This window comes from Indicator indicator, chromosome 3 (assembly GCF_027791375.1).
Source record: "Indicator indicator isolate 239-I01 chromosome 3, UM_Iind_1.1, whole genome shotgun sequence".
Taxonomy (NCBI): domain Eukaryota; kingdom Metazoa; phylum Chordata; class Aves; order Piciformes; family Indicatoridae; genus Indicator; species Indicator indicator.
The window spans coordinates 31797397-31821682 of record NC_072012.1 but is presented as its reverse complement, the minus strand read 5'-3'; the positions used below and the strand labels follow the sequence as shown (position 1 = coordinate 31821682).

Sequence of the window (24286 nt, the reverse complement as noted above, 5' to 3'; positions counted from 1 at the left end):
GTTCACAAATACCTTTAAAAGGAAAGGGTGATCAAAACATAAAATTTAAGTACCACTTCCATCTCTGTTATTCTGATAAATTATTTTGATCACATGAACAAACAAACTTCATCAACAGACTTCATCAACCAGACTTTTCCACCATAACAGATTTTTCCTTTAGATTAAATGTCTCAAAACCCCTACACACTTACAAGATAAAGTATCAATCAAAAACATCTCACTGATGCTGAAACATACATGACAGCATAATGTTTTTAAGAGGAATATGACACAAATCATGCATTTGGGTATCTACAGTTTCTACATCAAACTCAGGCAACTTATTTTACAGAAAGTATCACATGAGTATGAAACAGGAGGTGCTGCCTTTAGCTGGTCCAAATTGAGATTCTCTAAAGAGTTGGGGGACCCAAACAAAGACAAACCCCAGTTGAATCCAGTGCTTCCAGTTACTGTTTGATAACACTACGAGTACTGTACACAATGCCTTCTGCCCGAACACGTTCAAGTATTGGTCCATAAACATTCTTAGTCAATGGTGTAACCATGCCTTTAGCATCTATTTCACCTGAAATAAAGGCAGGAGAGAAAGTGTTAAGTGCTTTACTGGGTTGACTAGGCAAGGCTTTGGTCACAGGGGGACTGTAGGGTGGCCTCTGTGAGGAGGAGTCAGGGCTGCCCCATGCCAGACATAGTCAGTTCCAGCTGGCCCCAACTGACCCACCAGAGGACATGGCTGAGCCCTTCTGCCAAGATGGCAGCACCTCTGGGAAAATCCGTTTAAGAAAGGACAAAATGCTGCACATCAGTGAGAAAAGAAGTGTGAGAAACAGCTCTGTGATACCAATGTCAGAGAAAGGCAGGGAGGAGGTGTTCCGGGCACCAGAGTCAAGACTCCCCTGTAGCCCAGCACAGGGAAGAGACTGAAGAGTCAGAAATGGAGAAGTGCATTTGAGCCTTGGAAAAAGCAAGGAGAAAGTGTTGTTTGAATATTTTTGTGGGTTTGTGTTTGGGGTTTTTTTCACTATCCAAACCTATTTTAATTGGCAATAATCAGGGTTTTGTTTCCCCAAGTTTGTCCATGACTGTAACTGGTAAGTGATCTCCCTGTCTTCATCTCAAGTCATGAGCTTTTACTTGTTTTTAAACTGTCCTGTTGAAGAGGAGTGAGAGAGTGGCTGAGTAAGCATCTGGCAGCCAGATAAGGTCAACTCTCCACCAATACAAATATGAATCTGCAATTACATACATTTTCTTTTTAATATTTTTTACATATATATATATATATATATATACACACACACACAGAGATTTATGAATTCTGGCATTGTGTTCTCACACAGCATCAGTACTGGATCAATGTTTGAAGCATATAGCAGCATACACAGGCTGCATTTAATTCATAGAGCTGTGAAACTGCATGTAGGTGAAAAGCACCTGAACTTCAAAGTTTGGGTTGTTGGGTTTTTTTTTTTTAAAAACCACATAATTTTGCTCATTTCAGTTAGCCAGAGCAATGAAGTTCTAAAGGTTAAGAGCAACAAGCAAGAGAAAAACACACATATTTCTTCAGGCACAGTGATGACTAGGCAGAGTCCACCTGTTTATATAAACACATGATCAGGTCATATATCCCAAGCTTCTGACTTCACCAATCCAGAAAGCAGTACTGGAAGCTGCTAGTTTCTTCAGCACAGGTGTATTTTAGCTTGCTTCACTGTCACATAACCAATTGTAATTTACCATGCTAAAGGTCTCCTCTACACCAGTGAAACGTTTAAGATTCAGTGACTAAAGATTACAGAATCAAAGAATGGTAAGGGTTGGAAGGGATCTCTAGAGATCACCTAGTCCAACCTACTTGCTAAAGTTCTCTAAGTAATAAATTACAAGTTGTCACTGAAACACCCAAATATTCAGATTAAAAATTCCTACAAAGAAGGTAGGAAATGTTTTATTTATTTTCTTTTAATATACATATATACGCATTGTAGAAACACTACACATCTGCTTCCTACAGGTAGGAAGATACAGAGGGTTAAAATATTTTTAGTGAAGTCTAAACAGCCACTTACCATCTAGAATCATCTTAGCAGCAATAGCTGTGGGGTATCCTACTGTTTTAGCCATTGCAGAATATCCGTTGTTATCACCATAGACAACTAGATCAATAAATTTGTCTTCCAAATGACCAGAAGGATGCCTGAGACCTATTTCATTTCTCATAACAATCATATCTCTCTCTCCAGTGCCTAAAAGGAAAGCACACAAATTGTTCATTTCTTGTATTTCAGTTACACGAAGATGAGACTCCTGATGAGCAGAGCACTATGCATAAACAGCATGTGTACCAGGGAAGTGACTTAAGATAGGGATTATTGAGGAGGACAAAATATTAAGATGAAACAATAAATGTAAGAGGGAAAGAAAAGGATAAATCGGGGGAGTAGAGAACACCACAGGGCATTAAAAAAAAATAACATAAAGGTTTATTAATGAAGGCAAAAAATGAATCCAGTTAAGGCTGATGAGTCATACTGACTTTTTCCACTCAAAATCATAAAAAATAAAAGAATTTCTCACATACCAAAGGGCAGCTTCATCTCCATGTGCTTTGCAAGAGCCCCCACAATTGAATCTGCTTCTGGAACTGGTTCATCTCCCAATAAACCTAGCCTAGCAAAAGATATGAGACAGACTTATCATTGCCTATCAACAGCCTCAACATCAATCAAAATGAGCACAACTGCAAATTCATTTATTTTTAATCTTTAAAATTCACTGGAGCATACCATTCCACTGCCTCCATCTGAGTTTTGTCCTTTTCCAGTTTGCTAAACACAGCTTCTTTAAGAACATGGTACTCAGCAGGTGACTCAATTCCAACCAGTTTGCACATGAGCTCTTTCTGTTTTAATAGAAAAGAAAAAAGTCCTGAAGGCCTAATACTTGTTCCCACTCCTTTTCAGTCAAGGTTTCAAGAACCCACTTGTCCCCTAAGCTCAGTTAATATCCAGGATTTCTGAGAAGACAGGTTATGCATACAAGGAAAGTGAGATAGTTTGAGATTTTTAATTGCAACAAGTGAGAAGAGAGGCCACATTCTCCTAAAACACTTTGTACCCCACCACTCAGCTGCTTCCTCCTACTGTTTAGTCATATCCCTTCCTCTGGCAGTAAAGAAAGAACACAGAAATCTGCATAAACAAGGGAACATTGGGAAGATGTCAAGGTGAAAGAGAAGCCACCTTGAGACAGCAAGAGAGTCAGGAACTTAAGGATATCTTCCAGCTAGCATAGAAATGGAGAATTTCCCTTTCAAAAGGAAAGAGACAGACTGGTGAAATGAATAAAGCTCTGGGAATATTACCAAAAAGTTTTCTGAATATTTTTCTGCATATCTGAAGGCCATTTTGTGCTATCTAGATACTAATTATTGCTTGCTTCATTCACTGCAAGATGAATAATAAACAGAGCTATGAACAGAATATGAAGCAAACAAAAACTGCAGAGTCTGTTCAGAAACTCAGGTTAGCCTATTTCCTTTATTTCCCAGGTACAGTAGATAAAGTACTAAGACGTAACAACATTTCTGAGACAACATTCACAGTGAGTTTATAGTTATGTTCACAAATTACATTACACTGTATAATTATTCACTGAGGTTTAGAAGGACTGGAAAGTCTGTCTTCCCAAAGAGAATTTGAAGATATCAACCCTAAAATGGAAGGTTAACAGAAATAATCTCAAAAAGATAAAAGTAATTCCCACATGGCAGCCCGAAAACTCATGGAGGTTGAGAAGACAAGCAGTGCTGTATGTTAGTAAGAGACAAGTAAGACTGGACCTCTTCACCTTGTGCTTTCATGGTTTTGAGAACACTCAAAACATTCTTGAAATAATAGTATCATGAGAAAAATACCCTACTCTCATCGGACCTTCACACACAGCATAAGCCTAGTGTCTTTTTCAGATTAATGCTAATAAAAGCACAAGGAAGAAAACAGGAGACAGATCTGAGTTTTGTTCACCTGAGTATTAGACAGTTAGACTCACAGAGGTTTCCAAACCAGAAGAAAAATTTCTCACAAGACAAACAGAACTGACAAGTAATCCACAGCTTGCCAATTCAGCTCACTTTATACCAAACCAAAATATGAAATATCCTTCTTGACCCACAGAGACAACCAAAACCTTGACTCACATGTAACAGCAGCATATCATAGGATTCATACATCATAGGCTGAGATTAAGATGAAGTGAAGAATCAGTAAGCAAGACAAAAAGCAGCATAACGTAAGACACACGCAAAAATAAATAAAATGTTTGTACAGAGTTTTAACAGAAAAAAAAAATATACTCAGTATAATCTTCTTGATGCCCTAAAAAACACTTTTGTTCTGAAGATCATGGCCAGTACCAATATTGACACTCAGCACCACTACAAACTCAAAGCACTGAAGGCTGGATTCTGACTAACAAAATTTAAGACAACTCATAAAAATATTATATGGGACCTCTGAGAGTCATCTCTCTCAATGCCCAACTTGAAGCAGAAGTAACACCAATACTCAAGTCAGCTGTTGCTTTGTCTAGCTAAATCCTGGAATATCTGACATGGGAGGCTCTCTGAGGAACCTGTTCCAACACTGTATTATACTCCTGCTGATGAAAATCTTCCTAATTTTCAGGAACAAAAACCAAAGAAGACCAGGATGCAATACAAGATTCCCATTGCTGCATGCACATCCAAGTCTAGGAATAAGAAAAATATTAATAAAACAGAGGAAAAAAGGGAAAGTAATCAAAGTCACTCACCCAGGTAAGAGGTTGCGTGGTTGAGCTTAGCAAAGGATAAGGATCTGGGTTAATTAATCCTAGTTTTACAAAGCCTTCCATAGCTTTAGAGTATCCCTGAAATGAAAGAATAACATGGTTAAGAATAACAATCACTTGAAACTGAGGTGAATATTCTTCCTTGGTTTGAATGTAGTGGTGGACAAAACCAAGGCAGTGCTAAGAAATATTCCCATGGGAAGACAGCCACAGTAACAAAAAGCCAATGGGGTTACTGCTACAAAGGGCTACATTCCTCAGGCCCCCTCTACCCCTCTCTCTACTTTTTCAATACCCTCTTTAATGACTTGTTCTAACATCAATACTTCCACAGCAAGTAGCATCAGTTCATGAGATGAGAGGGCTAAACTGGCCAGCACTACTTCCAACTGCATCACATTACAGACAGGGTTATATCAGCCAGGTAGCCCATAACCAAACTACCAAATACAAAGAGCCCAATGCTGAGCTTAGCTCACCCCAGTTACACACCAGTGTGATTGTATGGGCATCCAATAAACTGATTTTAGAGATAAGAATTCTGTGTATTTTTATCTTTCCTTCAGGAATATCAGAGACAAAACCAGGAGAGTGGTCGAATGGCATTTAAAAGAAACTGCAAAGGCTGCAACAGCATGCATGATAAAAAGAAGTCTCAGCTGCTTTCTGCTCATATTTATATCCCATGAACACTCCCATACAGCTGCTGGATACCTGAAGACACTTGCATTCAAGTGACAAGAAACCCTGTAAACAAGCACAGTGGTGGAAAGACGGCACTCTGAAAGAGGGTTAATTATAAGTAGGAGCCACCTTCACCAGCACTAGGTTATCAGTTCAGATGGCTTGCAGTGAGATACTTCTGTGACATCTTTTTAAACTGATTCCATTAGCTATCTGACCCTAATCTATAAAAGGCACTCAGGAGATGTGAGCCTCCACACTGAATGGATTGGTTTGTGCTCTGCAACAGAGCAATGTGTGCAAAGGGTCAACACTAACTTCTGCCCTGCTCAGTGCTATGTTCTGGCATGTAGGCACCGCACAGGTAGAGGTATGGTAAGCCATTCCATGCAACCCTGCCAACATCGCCCCAACCCAAAGTGATGGGCCTGCTCTGGGGGGGTTAAAAAAACAGCACTAGCCACAGAAATATCATTCTTGCAATACACTGATAACAGCTCTTGGTGTCATCCTGACATTTTCGCTTTTCCTCATGCTAATGCTTATACAAAAGAAGAAAATTTTACCAGGCACCAAATGGATGAGTAGGTACTGTCATATTAAGACTTCATGACGAGATAGATGCCTTCCACATATTTTTAGCTTCTGAACAAGAGATCGTATCTAGACTGACAAAAAGAGAGCTATTGCAATTGGTAACCTTCATTCTCCCACACTGGCCTTCCATCTTCTTTTGCTAAGCCAGCCTCCCTCCAAGAAATAAAGAAATCCTGTTGTACTGCAACAGAGGAATTAAGAGGGAAAGGACATACACATTCCTCAAGCTGTGCACAAAGAAAACAGTAACTTAAACCTTGGCATAAACCTTAACTCAATAGACATGCCACAATATCCATAAAAGCCTTTTCAAACCTTCGATACAGTTTTAGGTTTATTCCTACTTAATGTATATTGACCAACAAATTAATAATTTAAAAAAACAAATTAAAGGAAGAGTCTATCATTCAGAAGGAAAACACATTTCTGAACTGAACAAAATGCTAAAACTGCTCAAAATAAAGATTTACATTTATTTATTTAAATTTTCTCATTTGGATGGAAAAACAATATTTTTACATTGTTTTTCATAAGAGCATAAGCAATAAACTGCAAGCTCAAATTTTTGTCAACTTCAAGAGAGCAGATTGTCTTAAAAACACATCATACTAACACACATAACACAAACCCATCAGACTCATTTTAATTTTTCTGTTTATATCTTCTCTTGATCTGACACCAAATCAGAGCCAGAGAAAAAAAGAAAGCCAGGTACAGACTACACAAGCTAAATGACCAGCTGCCTAGAGGAAGTAAAACTATTTTTCTGATTTGCAACAAACACCGGTCAAATAAACCATGTAAATTTACATTGGAAAAAATGAGAGGAGTGCTTTCAGCCATCTCTCAGTTAGGACAGTGGAGAGCTCATAAACAGCAAGTGCAAAGCTGTAAAAGGCTGATATAAATACAGCGTTTTCCTGAAATTACAACATTCATTACTTGAGGAAAACAGTACCTAATAATAACAACAACTTACTTTGTATCTTAAGGTGCCTCTCAATAAAGTGTGAGCTGTCTGAATACCATATGGCTCAGCATATTTTGTACTGTCTCTGTTAGGAAAACCTTCGAGATTTAATCCTGGGAAAAAATCCATCGGAGTAACAGAATCAAGTAATGCTCCTCCAGCTGGAATATTGACAATCTAAATTTTGGAAAGAACAGCAATATTATTTTGGTGAGCACTTTTTAATTTATTATACAACAGAAAAGATGAAATGCACTCTAAAAAAAGGAACAATATGCTTAGTCTTTCTTGTGCAAACAAAGGCGCAACCTGAATGAAGCAGTTGTACAAACCATTTAAGCATATCCTGTTAGTGAGAAACGTGCTTTATGTCAGCTATTACTAATCAAAGGGCTAAAACAAGCTCACATACACTGCTAATTCCTGCTGCATTTATATTAAGGTGGCAGGTTCCCAGTTCACTTACATAGTGTAATTTTAGATCACCTCCCAAAACTACACCATCATGAAGATAAATTCTGCCCATAGGCTCCCTGCTTTTTGGTCAGTTTTTTTATTCTTGTCTTTCATGGGGGTGGAGAAAACAAATGTAAAGAGAAGGATGGAATTTTGTGTCTTTTTAAAAAGATTAACATTAATCAGGTGATATCATACTGATGTAAAATTGCTGCCCTTGTGAATCTTTACTTGCAGCCGCAAAGCACAGAAAGAACACATTGTTGAAGGAAACAAAGTAAAGTTGACTAGTTCTATTAATCACACCCAGAAAAAGTCTTGAACCCTGCTACCTTCAAGTAGCTGATGCACAGATCTGCTATGGAGCATCAACACAAACTCATTCTGTGACTTCTGAGCAAAGAGGCAAGATTTCATTCTAGAAGACTAAAGGAATAAAGTCTGCAGCACTGGTGAAAGATCTTACAGTGTTTGTCAGATAAGACACTAGTGTGGAATAGTCCTGCACAACAAAGACAGCTAAGGATTTAGCGGTAAGGAAGAAAAATTGGAAAATTTACTGACAAGCTTGCATAATGTTCTCAGAAATCAAGAATTCATACACAGATCTATTTTTTCCTAGCAATTGGTGAACAAGGTCAGAATTAAATAAGAAACATTTTCACATTCTCCAAGAGACCTTTTCATGTCAAACTTATAACCATGTGCTGTTGCTTTTTAAATAATGAACCAATGTACAAACCCCGAATTTCCCCTTTCTTACTGCAGTAAGAACACTAGGAGCACCAAAATGTCATGATAAGACATTTCAAAAGATTTCTCAGTTTTGCAGATCAAAAAGGTTAGACAATTAGCTAAACTTTGCAATGGTTATACAAGGCAGTCTCCTTGATATTTGAAGAGCCCCTGATGTTCAGGAACTACTCTGAGCAAGTGAGAGTGATCAAACAGACAAGACTGGAAAGTAGAAACATGATAATGGCTTGAAATAGCTTTGTACAAATCTGTTAGGATCTTTCCATAAAATATGGACTGACATTTGTTCAGTTAAGTCTAATGACTTTTGCACAAAGAGCATAATGAAGCTCATATAGAGCACATCAGTAAGCACTGTATACTTTCACAAAACCCACTCAGTGGATTTTTGGTATTACAGATTGCACCAGAAAAACAGAAAAAAGTTCTGCTATACACTTGTGCAAATGCAACTGTTTGGTTTACAAACACAACTACATAGAAAAGCAAGTAGAAGGATGCACTCTCGTCTTTGTTTCACAGTGTCAAAGACAGGGCAATTAAGTTTCAAAGGCAACAAACAACAGGGATGGAAGCTGCACTCAGAAAATGAACCTCAATCTAGTACTTTCATCATTAGAACATGCTCCTTCCTTGCAATCACCCTGCCTACATTAAGGAAGAATTAAGGCGGTAGCACACAGGTGCCATCATGCTCCAAACATAGGATTAAGTGATGTATGCAACTTCCTTAGCCAACTGACTGTCACTGGCTTGAAAGTAAACACAGCACCTTAGAAACTCCAATTCCCTCCTTAGCCCAATACCAGCCCTTTGTCTGACTTGAAATGGAAATGAAAAGATTACTTCACCTCTCCGTTTTTTAAATACGTAGCAGACTGAACTGTATTCAGCAACACTCCTTGTGGGCTCCAGCTGAACTTGTATCTCAGAGGATTGTCAGAGTGCTCCGGAGCTGGCAGGCCACCGCAGAAAGAAGTGTAGGATACAACCTGTCATATTTATCCACAGGAAGGGAAAAATGAAGAGAAGACAGACAAAGATGCAAATAGAAGAGAGCTACCCTGCAGAATCCCCATTCGTTCTTAAACTTTCTATTGACATTATCCCCCAAAACAGGCCAGATCAGAAGGTCTACATTGGACAGGGAAAACCAAAAGAAATCTTCACTGCCCAACAGTGTCAAGCTTTCATATTGCAGGAACTGCTACTAAAGGAGAGGAAACCAAAACGTACACTGAGGCAAAGAGATTTTAGTTGATGGTCTCACCGATTAGTTGACACCGAATTCCAAGCATAAGAAAAAGTAAGATGTCGAGAGTCCATTACACCTTGGTGACAGGCTCAAAATAGGCTGCTGTTAAAGGAACCACTTTACTAATAAAATCTTGAAAGAGCTATGCACTACCTGCCAACCTTACCGTAGCACCAACTTCTTTTGCCTTGTCAATACATTCCTTTGCCAACATATGGTCAAGACCAGGATCCAAACCCATTTCGCCGACAACTGTAATACCAGCAGCTTCTACACTGAATAACAGAAATGCAGAGCTGTCAGAATATTCACTATTACTGGCCTTTTATGTCAGAAAGCTGTCCAACAAAGGCCCAGTACAGTTTACGCTACAAAATAAATTCTGGTCTCTGTCTGCAGATTGCGGGGAAAAAAAACCTGAAGATGTTAAAAGCTGAAGAGTGACAATTTTCTAAAAGTCATTGTACTCTTGTTTTTTCTTACTTTGCTACAACATCTCGGAGCTGGTGGAAAAAGAAAATCCTATCAACTATTTGATATCCTACATTCTCCTCAACAGTACTATAGTGCAGGAAGGCAGTCACACAGAAGACAGCAAAGAGCTGGTTATAATTGCCATAAGCAGCTTCTGAAGTGGGGAAGGGATTGAAATGCCTCTTTCCCAAATTACAAGAATTTGGGGTTTCTTTTTTAATAGCTGCCTACACATGCAGGTACAATTCTCATCTCACTCCCTTGAATTCACTTCAGAATTTCCAGTACCGTAAATGAGAAGAGCACCTCCATGCCCAAGGCAACTTCCAATCATACAAAGTAGGACAACAGAAACAATAATTAGAACTGTCACCATGTTGAGCTAATACTACAATAGGCCTGTCCAAAAAGAAGTGTCATGAAGGAGGATACTATTACAGATGCAATAAGCCAAGAATGAATTTTTATTTTGGGGAATGAGTAGGATTATCAAACAAGCTTGCTATCACTGGTGAAATAGGTCAGTCCAGCTACTCAGCTTGAGTATCAACCCACCTCAAACATTGTTACAGGTTTGAGGGCAGAGGGCAAGGCACATTAACATGGAATAAGATGGGGCATGCAGAAAAGTACACTCCAGCATTTAAAGCACCTAGCCTGACCAAATTAGGGTATGCACACATTTCTCTGGTTTGCCACAGCCTCTACATGCAGCTTTGGGGAAAGGTACTTAGTCCTCGATCAGAAAGAGCAAGAATGCTGAAAAGAGCAATTCACAGTGTTAAAGATGTAATGGACTGCAAATATTCAGATAATGCACTAAAAAGAAGGAAACAACACCAGGGAGATGCTACTCTCACACCTACCTCTCCTGGAGTTCTTTCATAGCTGGTGTTAAGTAGCTGGCTGTTACCAAGTTCACTTTGTTGTCAATACATTTCTTAGCAACCAAGGGATGTGCTGAATAAGGCAGCAAACTACAAATGAGGGAGAATTATGGAACATCAAAATCCAGACAGTTACTTCTGCTGTCACTAGAAAGACACACACAAATGTCTCTTGTATACCTACAAAAGAGCTCAAGTAAATGCAACAGTCATACCTGCCTTGCCCTAAGCAGTTTCATACCTATCAGAAGAGCATTGTTGTATGCACTCAGAACAGGGCACAGGACAACAGGGGAGTCATTCTTTAGACAGCATCTTTTGTCATACTTCTCTTTGTAAAAACCCCCCACTGACCTCTTTCCAAGGCCACGTTCTAAACAGGCATGCTGCAGGTTTAGAAGATGCAAACTGAAACACCATCCTTGAAAAAGCTTGCATTACAATGATCTTGCTGAAGTACTTTATGAAAGGCATGCTCTATATGGAAAGGAAACAACACTCATGACATCCATGCCAAAAGGGGCAACATGGCAAGGACTGCAAAGTCATTTCCTCCCATTTCAGTATCTGGAAAGAGATCTTTCTTAGTGGGATATTCAAGAGAAATGACCAAGATGTGAGAACTGTGCCTTCTCTTGCAAGCATGCAAATTTGATGCCAGGAACATATACACTGGTGGACACAACTGGCCTCTCACACGAAGGAGGCTGTCCCTGTAATTGGTGAATGCCTCTGAAGAGATGCTGCAGACAAAGCCACTTTGAAAGTCCTGATATTCCCCTTCATGAGAAGGCAGTAGCAAGTTACAACTATTTACATACACAAATAGGACCCCAGTTCTGGGGCATTAAAAGACAAGAAAAAGTTACCATGATCATTTAGGTCAATGAACTGGGAGAAAAAACCAGTGTGACTTCAGGTTGAGCCTACCAAGTTTTACACAGAATTCTGACCTGATCACAAGGTTGTGTTTCTTCACTAAAGAGGACAGCTTTTCCTCGTCCTTAATGACATCCATATGAATTGAAGTAACATTGCTGTGTTTTTTCATCAGTTGTTCAAGTTGTTCCTTCATGACAGAGGCTGTTTTAAAAGTAAAACACATCAACCATTACCTAAAGATGTCCAAAGCACTCTCATGTGTAATTGTGCTTTACACACACCTCCTTCTTCCCAAAGATAAACAGTGCATGGACGTTTTCCTCCACTAACAGTTGAAGAGAAATCAGGCATAAAGCACCTAACTTCCCCTAAAGTAGTCAGTTTTGTTATCAATTGCCAGTGTCAAGCTGTAGCAGCTATAACTCAAGAATAAGAATCTACAAAGAATACTTACTCTCAGAAGAACCACTCACTGCTAAAATGTGTAATGAGAACAGGCAGGTCACCAATTTTAACATAACAAAGGTAAAAACATTAAGCTTTTACTTAGGCCAGATATGACTAAAGGCCCAAATTCAATCTAATAGTTGCTTACAGCTTAGTCCTACCAATCCTACATATGCCAATATCACTACTAAAAGAGAGAAATCCAGTGTCTGCCTGCTTCCACTCATTCCTCCTTACTACCTTGCCCCTACTGCCGTCAGTATATCCAGGTTAAAGCAACCAGTATTTGTCACATATGACTGAAACTGAATTGGTTTCCTGTCCTGGCTTTCCACACTGCCAGCACAAGGATGGCAATGGGAACACAGGCAGTAGTGGGCAATGAAGGTAGCAGGTGGGGCACAGGCTTATGGAGATTTAAAAGCATCTGTGGTTCTAAGTCCAGGCTTTATTTCCTTATGGCCTTTCCAAAGTCAATGGAAGATAAACATTGCCAGAGGGAGATTCGTCACAGGCTACTAATCAACTTGTCCTGAGAGAAAACAGCAAGGCAAAATCATCTACAAATTCTAACAAAAAAAAAGTTGATTACAAGAAGGTTGATTAACAGTAGGGAACCAAGAGTGGTTTTCTTTATCTGTTCTCAGAACCAGATAAATTTATCACCTATGACGAAGTTTCCGTCAGGCTAGCACATTTAAATTAGACACAATTTTTCAATTAAAACCAAGCAGAGTCTTACGTACCAACTGTGATGGCAATGCTGGAATCTCTACTGAGATATTCAAGTACAGGGCCAGAAACATATCCAGATCCAAGCAATAAAACTCTCTTCTTATTACCCATCTTCAATGACTGTGCATGTTCCCTAGGACGTTTTACAGGAAAAATTAAAAGAAGGAAATAGAAGATGGAAAACTGTAAGCAGCTAAAGCTAATAGACTAGGTTTGCCTACAAACCAAGAGTTCTATTCAGACCAAGTTCTAACCCAAGACTGTACTGCTTCCTTTCTTCTGCTACATAACTTCTAGTTCCCTTCCTTTAACATACACAAGATCAAACCCATCAACACCTCTGCTGTTTCTCCAGTTGCTACTGGCTGTTCCATACATTTTTTCCTCAGTGGTCAGTGCATCTTTCTCACCAGCCCAATTACTGTAACCTGATCACTTGAGAACTGTCAAGCTGTCTATGTCATGTTGGGCTGTCAGAAAGCCTGTCATGCTCTGCCTTGCTCCTTTTACATCCCAGGTAACTGCTATAGTACACAAAACCATGCTGGGGAGAGTGTATTTTAGGTAAGTTACGCTAGGTTCATATCAATACATCAGAGGAACATGATTGCCAATAAAAGGCATATAAAAGTTAATGCCCAATTCAAAAGTCCTGTTTTCAGACAAGAGCTCAGATTTGAAAACCGTCACTGTTTCAACTAAGCTTCTACTACTCTGTAAATAAAGTAGCTCTCCTGTTGGCTTGCAATATAAAATGGATTCACATCAGATTTTGCACTGCTTTTTGCCAACCAGAATAACGTAGTTCAGCAGTTGTTTCAACATACTCTTATAAATGTATAAATTTTAACAGAAAAATACATTTTGTTTGTTTATAATTATTTTTCTTTTTAGCTCATATTTTCATTAAGTTGTAAAATTAGGACTGCAAAACTTTGTCTAAAAATAGTATAGCTACGCAGATAAAAACTATTTAGTAAATAAAAAAATATTCTTAAGGCCATTTTGTTGTTGAAGAAAAGGAAACTGTTTGTTGCCCTGTTGTTTAACCAAATTATTGGCGATTGAGGTTTGGTTTTTCGTATCCCATATCCTGAAAACAAATTTCAATAAACAGACAGGACCTCCAAAGATACAAACTTAGAGGAAACTTGTTAAGCATACAAGCAAGGTCATCAATTTCCCCTTTATCTACTGAGAGCTTACACAGGCATACACTGCACTGTGGATTGTGACACAGAAAGAATCCTGACCTCTAGCTGACAAGTTTATCTCCACCTTAGGACTAACCATGTCTACTAAATGTTTGAGTTAGCTCTTTTGGGGGCTACACATGCCATTCATAAGTCATTTTTTTTCAGTTCAAAAATGGCCATAATAATGAAGGATGGTGTGACAGCTAGCCAGAGCAATACCTAATAGCGTAAGAAGAGCAGTATTGCGTGACCTAAAGCATGGCATAAAGTACCCAAATACACCTGTAAAACCTGAATTACTCTACAAAATCCCACATGCTCCATGGTCCCTTCTTCCACCTTCAGGCTTAATTAAATTTAGCTTATTTCTTACCATTCATTACATCTGAATGGGATGTACCAACGTATCACCTCTCAAATCTATTAGAATTATTACTATAGATTGCTTTATATTTTGACCCTCATACCAGTTTTATAGATTTTTTTTAAAGTTAAATAGGTATTTAATCTATTCACAGAAAGCCTCCTAAACTCATCTCATCCTTCATATGACAAACCCAAAGACCTTCCTCCTCCTTCTGTCTGTTCTAATAGACCATCCTCTTTCACAGCCACTCCCTCACAGGCAAGGGAGGAGAAAGAATTCCTCTCCACCCTTTATAGTGAGCAGCAGCAGAAGCAGAAGCTTGGAGCAACAGTACTGACAATGGGGAGACTTCCTGCATGAAAGAAAGACGGATTGTGCAATCAAATTTGTTATATTTAATAAAATATTTTTCAGTTTCTAGAATGAGATTGCACTTTGACTAAACATAGCATGTCTGCTCTAAAACAGGCACAAACATGAATTGCCAAATGAGCCATCAAGAATGGGAACAGCATCTACACAGTTCCTGAAAAGAACATTTCAGTTTATGCCTGCTCTCTACATATAATTTTAAGTAATTCCATTATGTTGATCTATGAACAAGTAACAGTACTACTTAGTGGTCCACATCATTAATAAGCCATTGCAGCTGTTGATGAGAAACCAGTAGCAGGGACAAAGCTAGTAAAGGGGAAAAAATGGAGATAAGTTCAGTAATTTACACTGCTGCTGCGTTCTAATGGCACCCAAGATAGATTAGCTTATACAGTCTGGGTATCTTACGTCTGAAATGTTCATCAACTTTCAAAGGGTATAAGTAATTAGTCTAAATAGAGCCCTCAGAAATTAAAATAGACACAGTATTATACTTTATAACCACATAATTGCTACACACTCTAAACACAAGCTTCTCTCTAGCTAAAACATCACACTACACCTTAAGCAATAAAATCCCTGCTTCCATTTGCATTACCTCCAAAGTATGCAAAGTAAAGGAGGGTACTGTCAGCAGCTCTTATTTTCTGACAGCTAAGCAAGCAAAACCAATGAACACCTGAACATCACATGCAACACACATAGGTCTGCAGAAATAGCAAAAATCTACCCTCAGAAACCCGCTTGGGAATGAAGTCTCCAGATTCTCAGGGTAGTTCACACAAGACCATGCAAGTGACTACGGAAAAAGCAAAAAAAAAAAAAAAAACAAACAACCACACACACACACACAAAACAAACAAAAAAACCCCCCCAACAAACCCAGATCATCATGCTGTGTGTGGAATTTGTATAAGAACATATGTTAGAGGCAGCCTCTTCAGGTGGTCTACCAAACAGCACACAGCAAAAATCATTGCGAGCTGAAGTCTTGAAGTGGCAAACAGAATGCTATACTTCAGGTGAGAAACACACCTACAGTGCATCATGGGCAAGTTCACAACCAGAACTCCAGAAGTTCCCAAAGGAAACTGGAGAAGTTTGGCACAGAGAAGTCAAGGCACTATGCTTATCATGCATAGTGCATGCAGTGCTTATGGTCAGAGAGATTTCAACTTATACAAGTACAGTCCAGCTGGCATTACTCATGAATATGAAACCAGAGGTACACACTTGCTGTCAAATTAACTTTTTTTCATAGGTAAACTATAGGAGTTTGTTATAGGTGCAAGGGGAAGGGAAGGCATATCGAGGTTACTTGTACTTTTTTCAACTTAATCCACTCAATGCTACTTTGTTTCTGTGATTTCTTCCATTACTACTGGCAGATAACTACTGAGCCAGGGTATGGATGAAGTGGTAGCTAAAGCTGTAGCTACAGGAATCTAATGAAAAGTCTGAGAGTCTCACAGAGGCTCCTGAATACAACCAGTCACAGAGCAATGCTATACAGCACAGTATTTGAGACATACTAGAGCAAAATAGATTCAAGGTATACCAGAGAGTCTTCATTTCAAAGGTCTGTATGCTATCTTCATTTTTCAAGGGCAAGGATTAAGGAGGAAAAAATTGATCACTCTCTCAACTTCAATATAAGTTACTAACGACACACATTAATGATTTAGGCAATGTGCATGAAGAAAGAAGGAAATCATCAAGCCAGATCACATTTAGACACAGTGCAATATAGCAGTATTCCACCAAAACACAAGAGTAAATAAATGCAAAAGAGGGTAAAGAAAAAATCTGAAGTAAATAAACTTTAAGAAGTGATACATTACCTGCTCTCCCTCAATTTCTGGATATATTGATACTTCGCTGTCAGTGAGCCATTGGATGCAATCACTGCCTAGAAATACATTAAGTAAATATTGAGGGGGTTTTGTACCTGTACATTTTAAAGAGAGTAAGAGAAGCAGAGTGCCAGACTGCAAAACTTACATCTCGAACAACAGATGAGTAGTTCTGGCGTTCAAGAGGTTCTGAGCCATCTGATAACAACTAGGGAGAGAAGTTATTTCAAATCAGGTAATTTTATTTCCCACAATATTTTTTTTCAGAGAAACACATCAACATTTAAAATAACACTTAAATGCATGGAACAATACCAGTATCACATAGCTCTGAAATTCTCCTGACCCTGATCAATGTCATTTGACTTTTACAAATACACAGAAATTCAAAGAGCAGTCTGATTGTGAGGGACTGTTCAGTGGCCCAAGGAAATCAGATTTAGACATCAATGGCAAGGTCCAGAAACTATGAACTACCTGCCCAAGCATGTTTTCTGCCTACAGAAAGTGTTCTTGATAAATCCATAAGATATCCAAGTCACTAATGTCTCATTCATGTGGTGCTTTTTTGAACATACTGCCTCAAAACTTAGAAAGCCTTTTTAATTTTTTTTTAAGTACAAAGTCAGTTATGTTCTACAGCAGATTCCTTTTGAATATATACAGGAGACCAGAAAAGCAACAAACATGCAAACCAGCGTCCAGTCTTTTACCTTCTTGTTGGACACAAGACCTTACCATCTCTTCAATATAAGGGAAAAGCATATCGCCAAAGTACTCTGTTGCTTCTATGGGAAGCTGTGCTGGCAGATTGTCAATGGAACACATCAGAATCCCAGAGCCCTCAACACTGAAAGAGAGAACACAACTCTTCTAAACTACTTCTCCTTGCTACCTGAAAGTACCACCTTTCAGAAGTGTATAAAGCATGTGATTTTTCAACATAATGTTTCACTGTACAAATTACAGAGAAAAGCAATAAAAATTAAAGGCTCTCCCACCTGTCATGTATAATGTGCTGGTCAGCATCATACATACAAAATGGGCTGTCAATCGTTGTACACTCTGTCATAAATTCTATAGATCCTCCAGTGTCTGCTGAAATGTCACATATTGCTATAAGTCTAGAGCAGTTAAACAAAAAAGACAAAGGAATATAGCATTATCCAAATTACTCATAAACGTAAGTGTAAAATATTACAAATGAACAGGAAATACAAGAAATGTGAGAAAATCTATCAGACTTGTAGCTTCATTCATCTTAACCATTTTAGAAGTCATCCCAACACAGATGACACCTAGAAGTGCAATGGATATCTGGCCCTACTGTAGTCATAAGATTTCCATTCACATCAACAGGATTTATATTTCATTTGTAAATTCTCAAAGGACAGGATAATCATTTTTTGTATGTACTCCATGTACTGCCAACACCTCCCATTCATTATCCATCTACCAATTCCGCTGACGTGTCACTGGGCAGTCCTACACTAAGAATAACTTCATCATCATAAAGGGAAACCTGAAGAAGTGGCTGCCTCCTTTCAATTCACAGATAGCTAGCAGAGATCAAATGTGTTAGTCTAACTCACAACCTCTGGCTCCACTCAAGGTTAACATTTAAATTTTTTATTTGTCATGTGAGACAAAGAAAAGTATCAAGAGTGAGCAAAGAGACTAAGACCTGCTTCCTCACCAGGATACCCTGCCATATCCTTCCCACACGGCTACTATCCTTCCCACTACTACTACTACTCCCGCTCACACTGAAAGGAGACTAACATTGCATCCCATGTTCCATCCTTAAAGCTATTCAAGGTCTTGACACATTTCTACTACCTGTACAAGCCAAATAACAGAGTAGGAATAAATTAACCAAAAAAAACTGTGCTCAGGCATAGAAACATCTAGCACTGATGGTGCAGAAGGTACATTTTCCAGATGTCACACTGTTTCTATTGGATCAACAACAGAACTACCTTTGAAGAAAGACAGACCATACTCGTCAGCCATTTGAAGTATGAAGTTTTCAAAACTCCAAACTGAAAACAAGAATGCAAGCACAGAAGAAAAGCAGAATCAATGGGGCATTGTGCAACATGCAAGAGGAACAACATAAGTAACAGAATCATTTGGTAGATACTCTGGAAAAACTCCCTAACATTATGACTTTATTTATGGCACTGCAGGACTGTTACAAGTGAACTGAGGTGTCTTACTTGTGTGGTAATTCAGGACAGCCCTCCGATGCACCAGTAGAAGACCTAACTGGCGCCAGCAGCTTCTGAGCATCCTGTCGACTTAACAAGCGAGGAGTATGTTGTTCCCAGTATATGCCATTAATTAAACAAGTTGTGTAGGGTGCAATCTGCAAGGAAAGGTACAGATGCCTCATGTTCTCTTCTAGTGCTTCAAGAAGTTGACAGTACCTCGTCTAGCATTTTAAATGAATGGAAGTGCAAAGGTGTAGAAACTACCAACACTCAGTAGAGAACCTTTCATAAAAGAACAAAAGAGATGCTCACATCAATGTTAAAGCGTGAAGTATAAAGTTCTGGATGTTTATCATAGTCTGCTGGATCATACAGCCCATCACGTTTCCTTACAAGATGATGGTGACGACTTAACACTGTTCCATAGACTTTTCTGAGGTCTGAGGTTAAGAAAAAACAAAGAATAAACAAATTAGCTCTTAGACAAAGAGGGTTCCAGTGTTTCAATCACCATTGTCACAGCATACCTCCAGATCTGGAAACTTCTTTTAACTCATGTGGTTCCACAAACTCACATGGGAGGGCATTGAACATTTCTTGAGCTCCCTGTAAACCATGAAGTAGGATTCAAATGAGCAGAGAATATAAAGGTAGCACAAGTATAAAAATGCCACACACAGCTTGTCAGTCCTGCCAGAGAACATCTTCAGAGATACACAAACTCTGTCACACATACCCTTGCTTATCCAAACTAAAGCAGCCTGGATCTATGCACAATGAATTTATACCACTCCACACTACTGCAGTATGCCTGAGCCACAATCCAAATGCCTTGTTTATATTTCTAATGGCAGAGCTGGGAGGTGTCAACTCAGCAGCAACTGGCAGGTTTTACTGCCACTCTGAGGAGCAGTTTCTTTTCAGGGATGACCTCTGAAGCCACTCCTCACCAACCAGGATGTCCTAAAGGCAAAGAACTTCATGATGACTTTCCCAACAAGCCATGACCGTAGAGCACGGGCTGTTGAGACACGCTGCACTTTTGTCCAGAAAGCATGTGTTTACACAGGCAGTGATTCTCTGTAGCTGGAGCCCAGTTGACAGATCTTTCTTGCCAAACCCATGGGTAAGCTCTAAAGTCCAGCACTTATCAGCCAAATCAATGCTATAAAAACAGATTTTAAAACTCAGCAAGTATTATAAAAAGTGCTTCTTTCCTCCATACTTTAACAGGATGATTAGATGTACCAGTAAGACTTCATCCATTTTTCATGGTAATAAGTTAGCACAGTCAGCCTTGTTAGGCATGATTTCAAATGTACTTAAAATTTAAGTTTAGGCTACTTAAATTCTCACTAGTAAAGGAAAAACTGAATTTCAAGCAAAGAAAACAAATACATCAGTCTATTTAACATGATATTGATCAAATGTCAATAAATTCTATTAATATAGCATTTCATCTTGAAGACAGAATTCTTACCTTAGAAACATTACCAGTGCCTGTAAACACAAATGTTAAGGGCCCAACTGACTTTGGCATCAATCCCAGTGAAATTTCATACCCAGCATCCCGTACTGCCTGCACAGCCTGACTGCTGCTCCTGTAGTTATGTGCCATCCCGATGTGCTGAAAAGGTACATAACCATCAAGATATTTTCCATATTGAAATACAGATAATTAACAGATGCCCAAATGTAATTTTGCTAAAGAAAAATGCATACACATATACTCTCACCATGAAAGGAGTGTGATGTCCCAGGGCTAAAAATCGTAATCCCAATCCATGTAGAATGTTGATCATTCCTAGTATTAAAAAATAAAAACAAAAAATAACAGTAATTCAGACCATCAGTGTTAATTATGAATACGCAGGTAGAAACTGCAGAGACTGACTAAGTCTAAAATCACCCTGGGTACTTTTACCCATGTTTTAATATTAATACTTTACTTCTAAAAAAAGTTCTACATAAAACCATGGAAGGAGACATCCAGTGGCAGGCCATGACCTTAAACCTTCTCTTGGCCCACATTACACATTTCACCACTATTTAATACTCTGATATCCTTTTATGAGATGCATCCACGTCACCAGCTTCCAAAGAAAGAGATAATAAAGAAAGCGTCCTGATGAATCAGAGTTGGAAATTCAGCAGAAAGAAATTGTAACCATGCCTCACAAAAATCAGTGCAGATGGATAACAGAGTGACAAAGAGATGCTGTTCAAACTCACAAGACTGACAGCAGCCATTTCTTTCAAACGCCTATTCAGTTATCTCTTGATATTTAGTCTACCTCAGATTAGTTGAATAGACAAATGGGATTTCAAGACAACATAAAATAGTAGTTGCCAGGAATCCACAGGACTATTTGACATGTTGCCTCATCAAAAGCAGAGAACACAAAACAGAATGGAAAAAAGCTCTTTGAAGCAGAAGTTAAAAATGCAGTTAAAAACGCAGAGCCTCAGCCTCCAGGAAATGTAGACAACCAGAAGAATTACATGCTGCAAGCCTGCCTTTACTTTATGCACTATACCTGCTACACCAGCCCACTTTCCAAAGGCCACAACTCGCATTCCTTTATGATCAACCATTTTTTCATAGTCAAACAGTCGAATTTCCTGAAAATACACAGCAAACTGAGTATTAAAACTTTCAGTGAATGCAGTCAGTGGCACATTGCTCTCCAAGGAACTACCTTTACATATGCCTTTGTCACCTTTCATGATGGAGCTGATGGGTATATTTGAAAAAGGCAAAAAAATTGTAACAAGATTTTAAGTATAAAAATAAAACCCTGAAAATTGCATCCAATTCTTGGTTTAGAGTTCCTGCACTGCCTGTACACTCTTGTCACAGAGCTCACCAAAGGGTCACTCCAGTTGCTGCAGACCCATTCACATGCTCTGCCAAGAGGCTGCTTACCTCCGAATGAACTGGCTGCTGCCTCTGAAATGAGAGCATACAGTGCTCACAACTCGCCTTGCACACATAAACAGGACAGCACTGCAAGCACAAGATACTCTGAGCAACAAATAGCTGCAAGGAAGGATTCTACCTACAAATACTCATTCTGAAAGCAACCATACTAGGCAGCAAGCTTCGATCACATTCAGCATTCAGTTCAACTTCCATCCCCAGCCAATTTTCTTGCTCTGACAATTCACCTGTCTTAGAATCTCATCCAAAAGGGGCATGTTTGCTTCTTGGGCTTTAATAGTGTGAGAGAAGAAGGCGTAGTTCTTTTTAGGGATTAATTTTTCCTCTGGAGGTCTCTTCACACCTACTATCAGAGAAGCCTCAGAAATATCTTCTTGAATAATGCCACCTGCTTTGACATAATCCTATGAAAGAAAAAAAGCAAAGTAACTTTTTCTGGGGTTTTTTCATATTCAGATGTCAACATATAAGGAAATAGAACAGAGGGCAAATGAATACTTGCACAAGCTACTGCCTTCGATACATTCATAAACTTCTTTATCAAAAGAGGTATCAAATATCAAATTGAATTTCCATGCCAATATTCTATTACACAAAGACAAAACATAATTATGTGTAATTTGTACTGTGCTGAAATACTTGGAAATTAGAGAAATCTGACAAATTAATCTGAAGACAGAAGACATGATTTTATGAAACTGTGTAAACTAAGTCCAAGATGAAAAGTAACTTCTAAAAGACTGGTTTTCCATGACAAAAATTATTTTCATTCTTCCTTATCTCAAAAACATATTAAAATTGCAACTTTCAATATCATAGTTGTATTCTTAACGTAATCTGTGAAAAAACAGTTCTGTGCCTTAATTAAAATGTGCAAGTGCTCACTAATTCCCTACTTTTGTTTCAGTTTTTATCTGTTGGCACATGTACTTTACAGCAACTGCTACAAGAACTAAAAGGTCACAGTCCTGATGCTCACAGCATCACAGAAAAAAAGTCTCTCCTCATTCTTCATGACAAATGGGAAGGAACAAGATTCACCAAATCCTTCCTTCTTTTTAAAAAAATATTCATGTTTTTAGAGTGTTCCCTCCATACAAATAGTAGACAAAAATACCAATGTCAAATGAATTCCCAAGTTTCTACTTCAAGAGCAGCTAGAATTTTTTCAGAGACTGATGAAAGGGCAATAAATCAACAAAAACAACTTCAAAAAACAACCAGTGTGCTAACATTACAATAAAAAGCTAAACCACTCCTCCTTCTCTACCCTAGGACATGATTCTTCATTTAATAACAAAGTTAACAATAGTTAACAAAGTTCTCTTACATATCCTTTGAATATTATTTTTCCTGTACTGAGGTTAACAACTTACTTATGATTTTGCTTATCTAATTTCAAAATAGAACCTTACCTTTTCATGGATGGCTCTCCGGTTGGATGGCTGAACTAAGACCTTATATCCCATTTGTGTCAACTCCTTAACATGCTTTGGTGCTAGTGGTGCTCTTCTTTCCCATGCATTAACGTCTTCCCTCCTGATTGCCAGCACAGACTTACGATGATGCCAACACTTAGCATGATGGAACACACACCTACCATTTGTGTGACTAAAGGCTCGGAGCATGGTATAGCCTAATGGCAGCAAAGACAAAGTAGTAAAATAATACATGTATATGTATGCAAAAGTTCTGGTCTCCCTTCGTATCTGCTGTAAAACATAAACCAGGTACTTTATACTCCAGCTACTTTAATGAGTTGTGAATTTACTTTCAGTGCACCTTGTTGCATCTCAGTTTGGTGGGGTGTTGTTATAGAGGTAAATTTTTTGTACTACTATAAAGGAAGGCTTTTTATGTGTTTAGAGTACTAAGTTCTTAATTACACAGCTTTAAAAAATCCTGGAAAGTTGAAGATACCAATTTAATTAATTTTCCAGCATAAACTTATGAAGGCCAAACACTTATCAAAGCTTGCATCAAGAACAGTAAGAAGTATCACACAGAAAGAAAAAACACAGGCTATAACATAAGCAGTTAATTAAAAGAAAAAGCCCAAATGTAAGATGAGTGCTAAGTATTTTTACATAACTATTTCTTACATCAGGCAAAAATAGACCACTACTGCTTAGCAGTCAGCATATGTGTGGTCAAGAGTGACAGGTTTTCTTCTTAATCAAAATTTGAATAGCATTATTAGGACATATTCCCACTGTAAAAGATTACCCCTTTATTTTTTCTCTCCTCTTCACTCCCAGTGAAGCATACATGCCACGGCTTAGCTTTGCCATAAACATAAGGGTTCTCCACAGGTCCAGCACCAGCTACCTAGGATCCTTAGCACTTCAGATTTTTATGT

General features: G+C 38.5%; 1 protein-coding gene across 1 annotated transcript; it reads right to left on the bottom strand.

The window, feature by feature from the left end:
• Positions 1 to 452: 452 nt before the first annotated feature.
• On the bottom strand, positions 453 to 23570 carry AASS (aminoadipate-semialdehyde synthase). Its single transcript, XM_054399516.1, has 23 exons — positions 23343 to 23570; positions 22155 to 22331; positions 21524 to 21608; positions 20723 to 20790; positions 20467 to 20613; positions 19514 to 19592; positions 19299 to 19426; positions 18993 to 19141; positions 17775 to 17897; positions 17512 to 17623; positions 16922 to 16981; positions 16762 to 16829; positions 12994 to 13115; positions 11872 to 12001; positions 10898 to 11008; positions 9724 to 9832; positions 9154 to 9294; positions 7100 to 7267; positions 4822 to 4917; positions 2796 to 2911; positions 2591 to 2679; positions 2079 to 2255; positions 453 to 571 (listed from the first exon to the last, which is right to left on the bottom strand). Exons 1-23 carry the CDS (start codon positions 23553 to 23555, stop codon positions 453 to 455), a joined length of 2787 nt encoding a protein of 928 aa, XP_054255491.1. The 5' UTR covers positions 23556 to 23570.
• Positions 23571 to 24286: the final 716 nt, after the last annotated feature.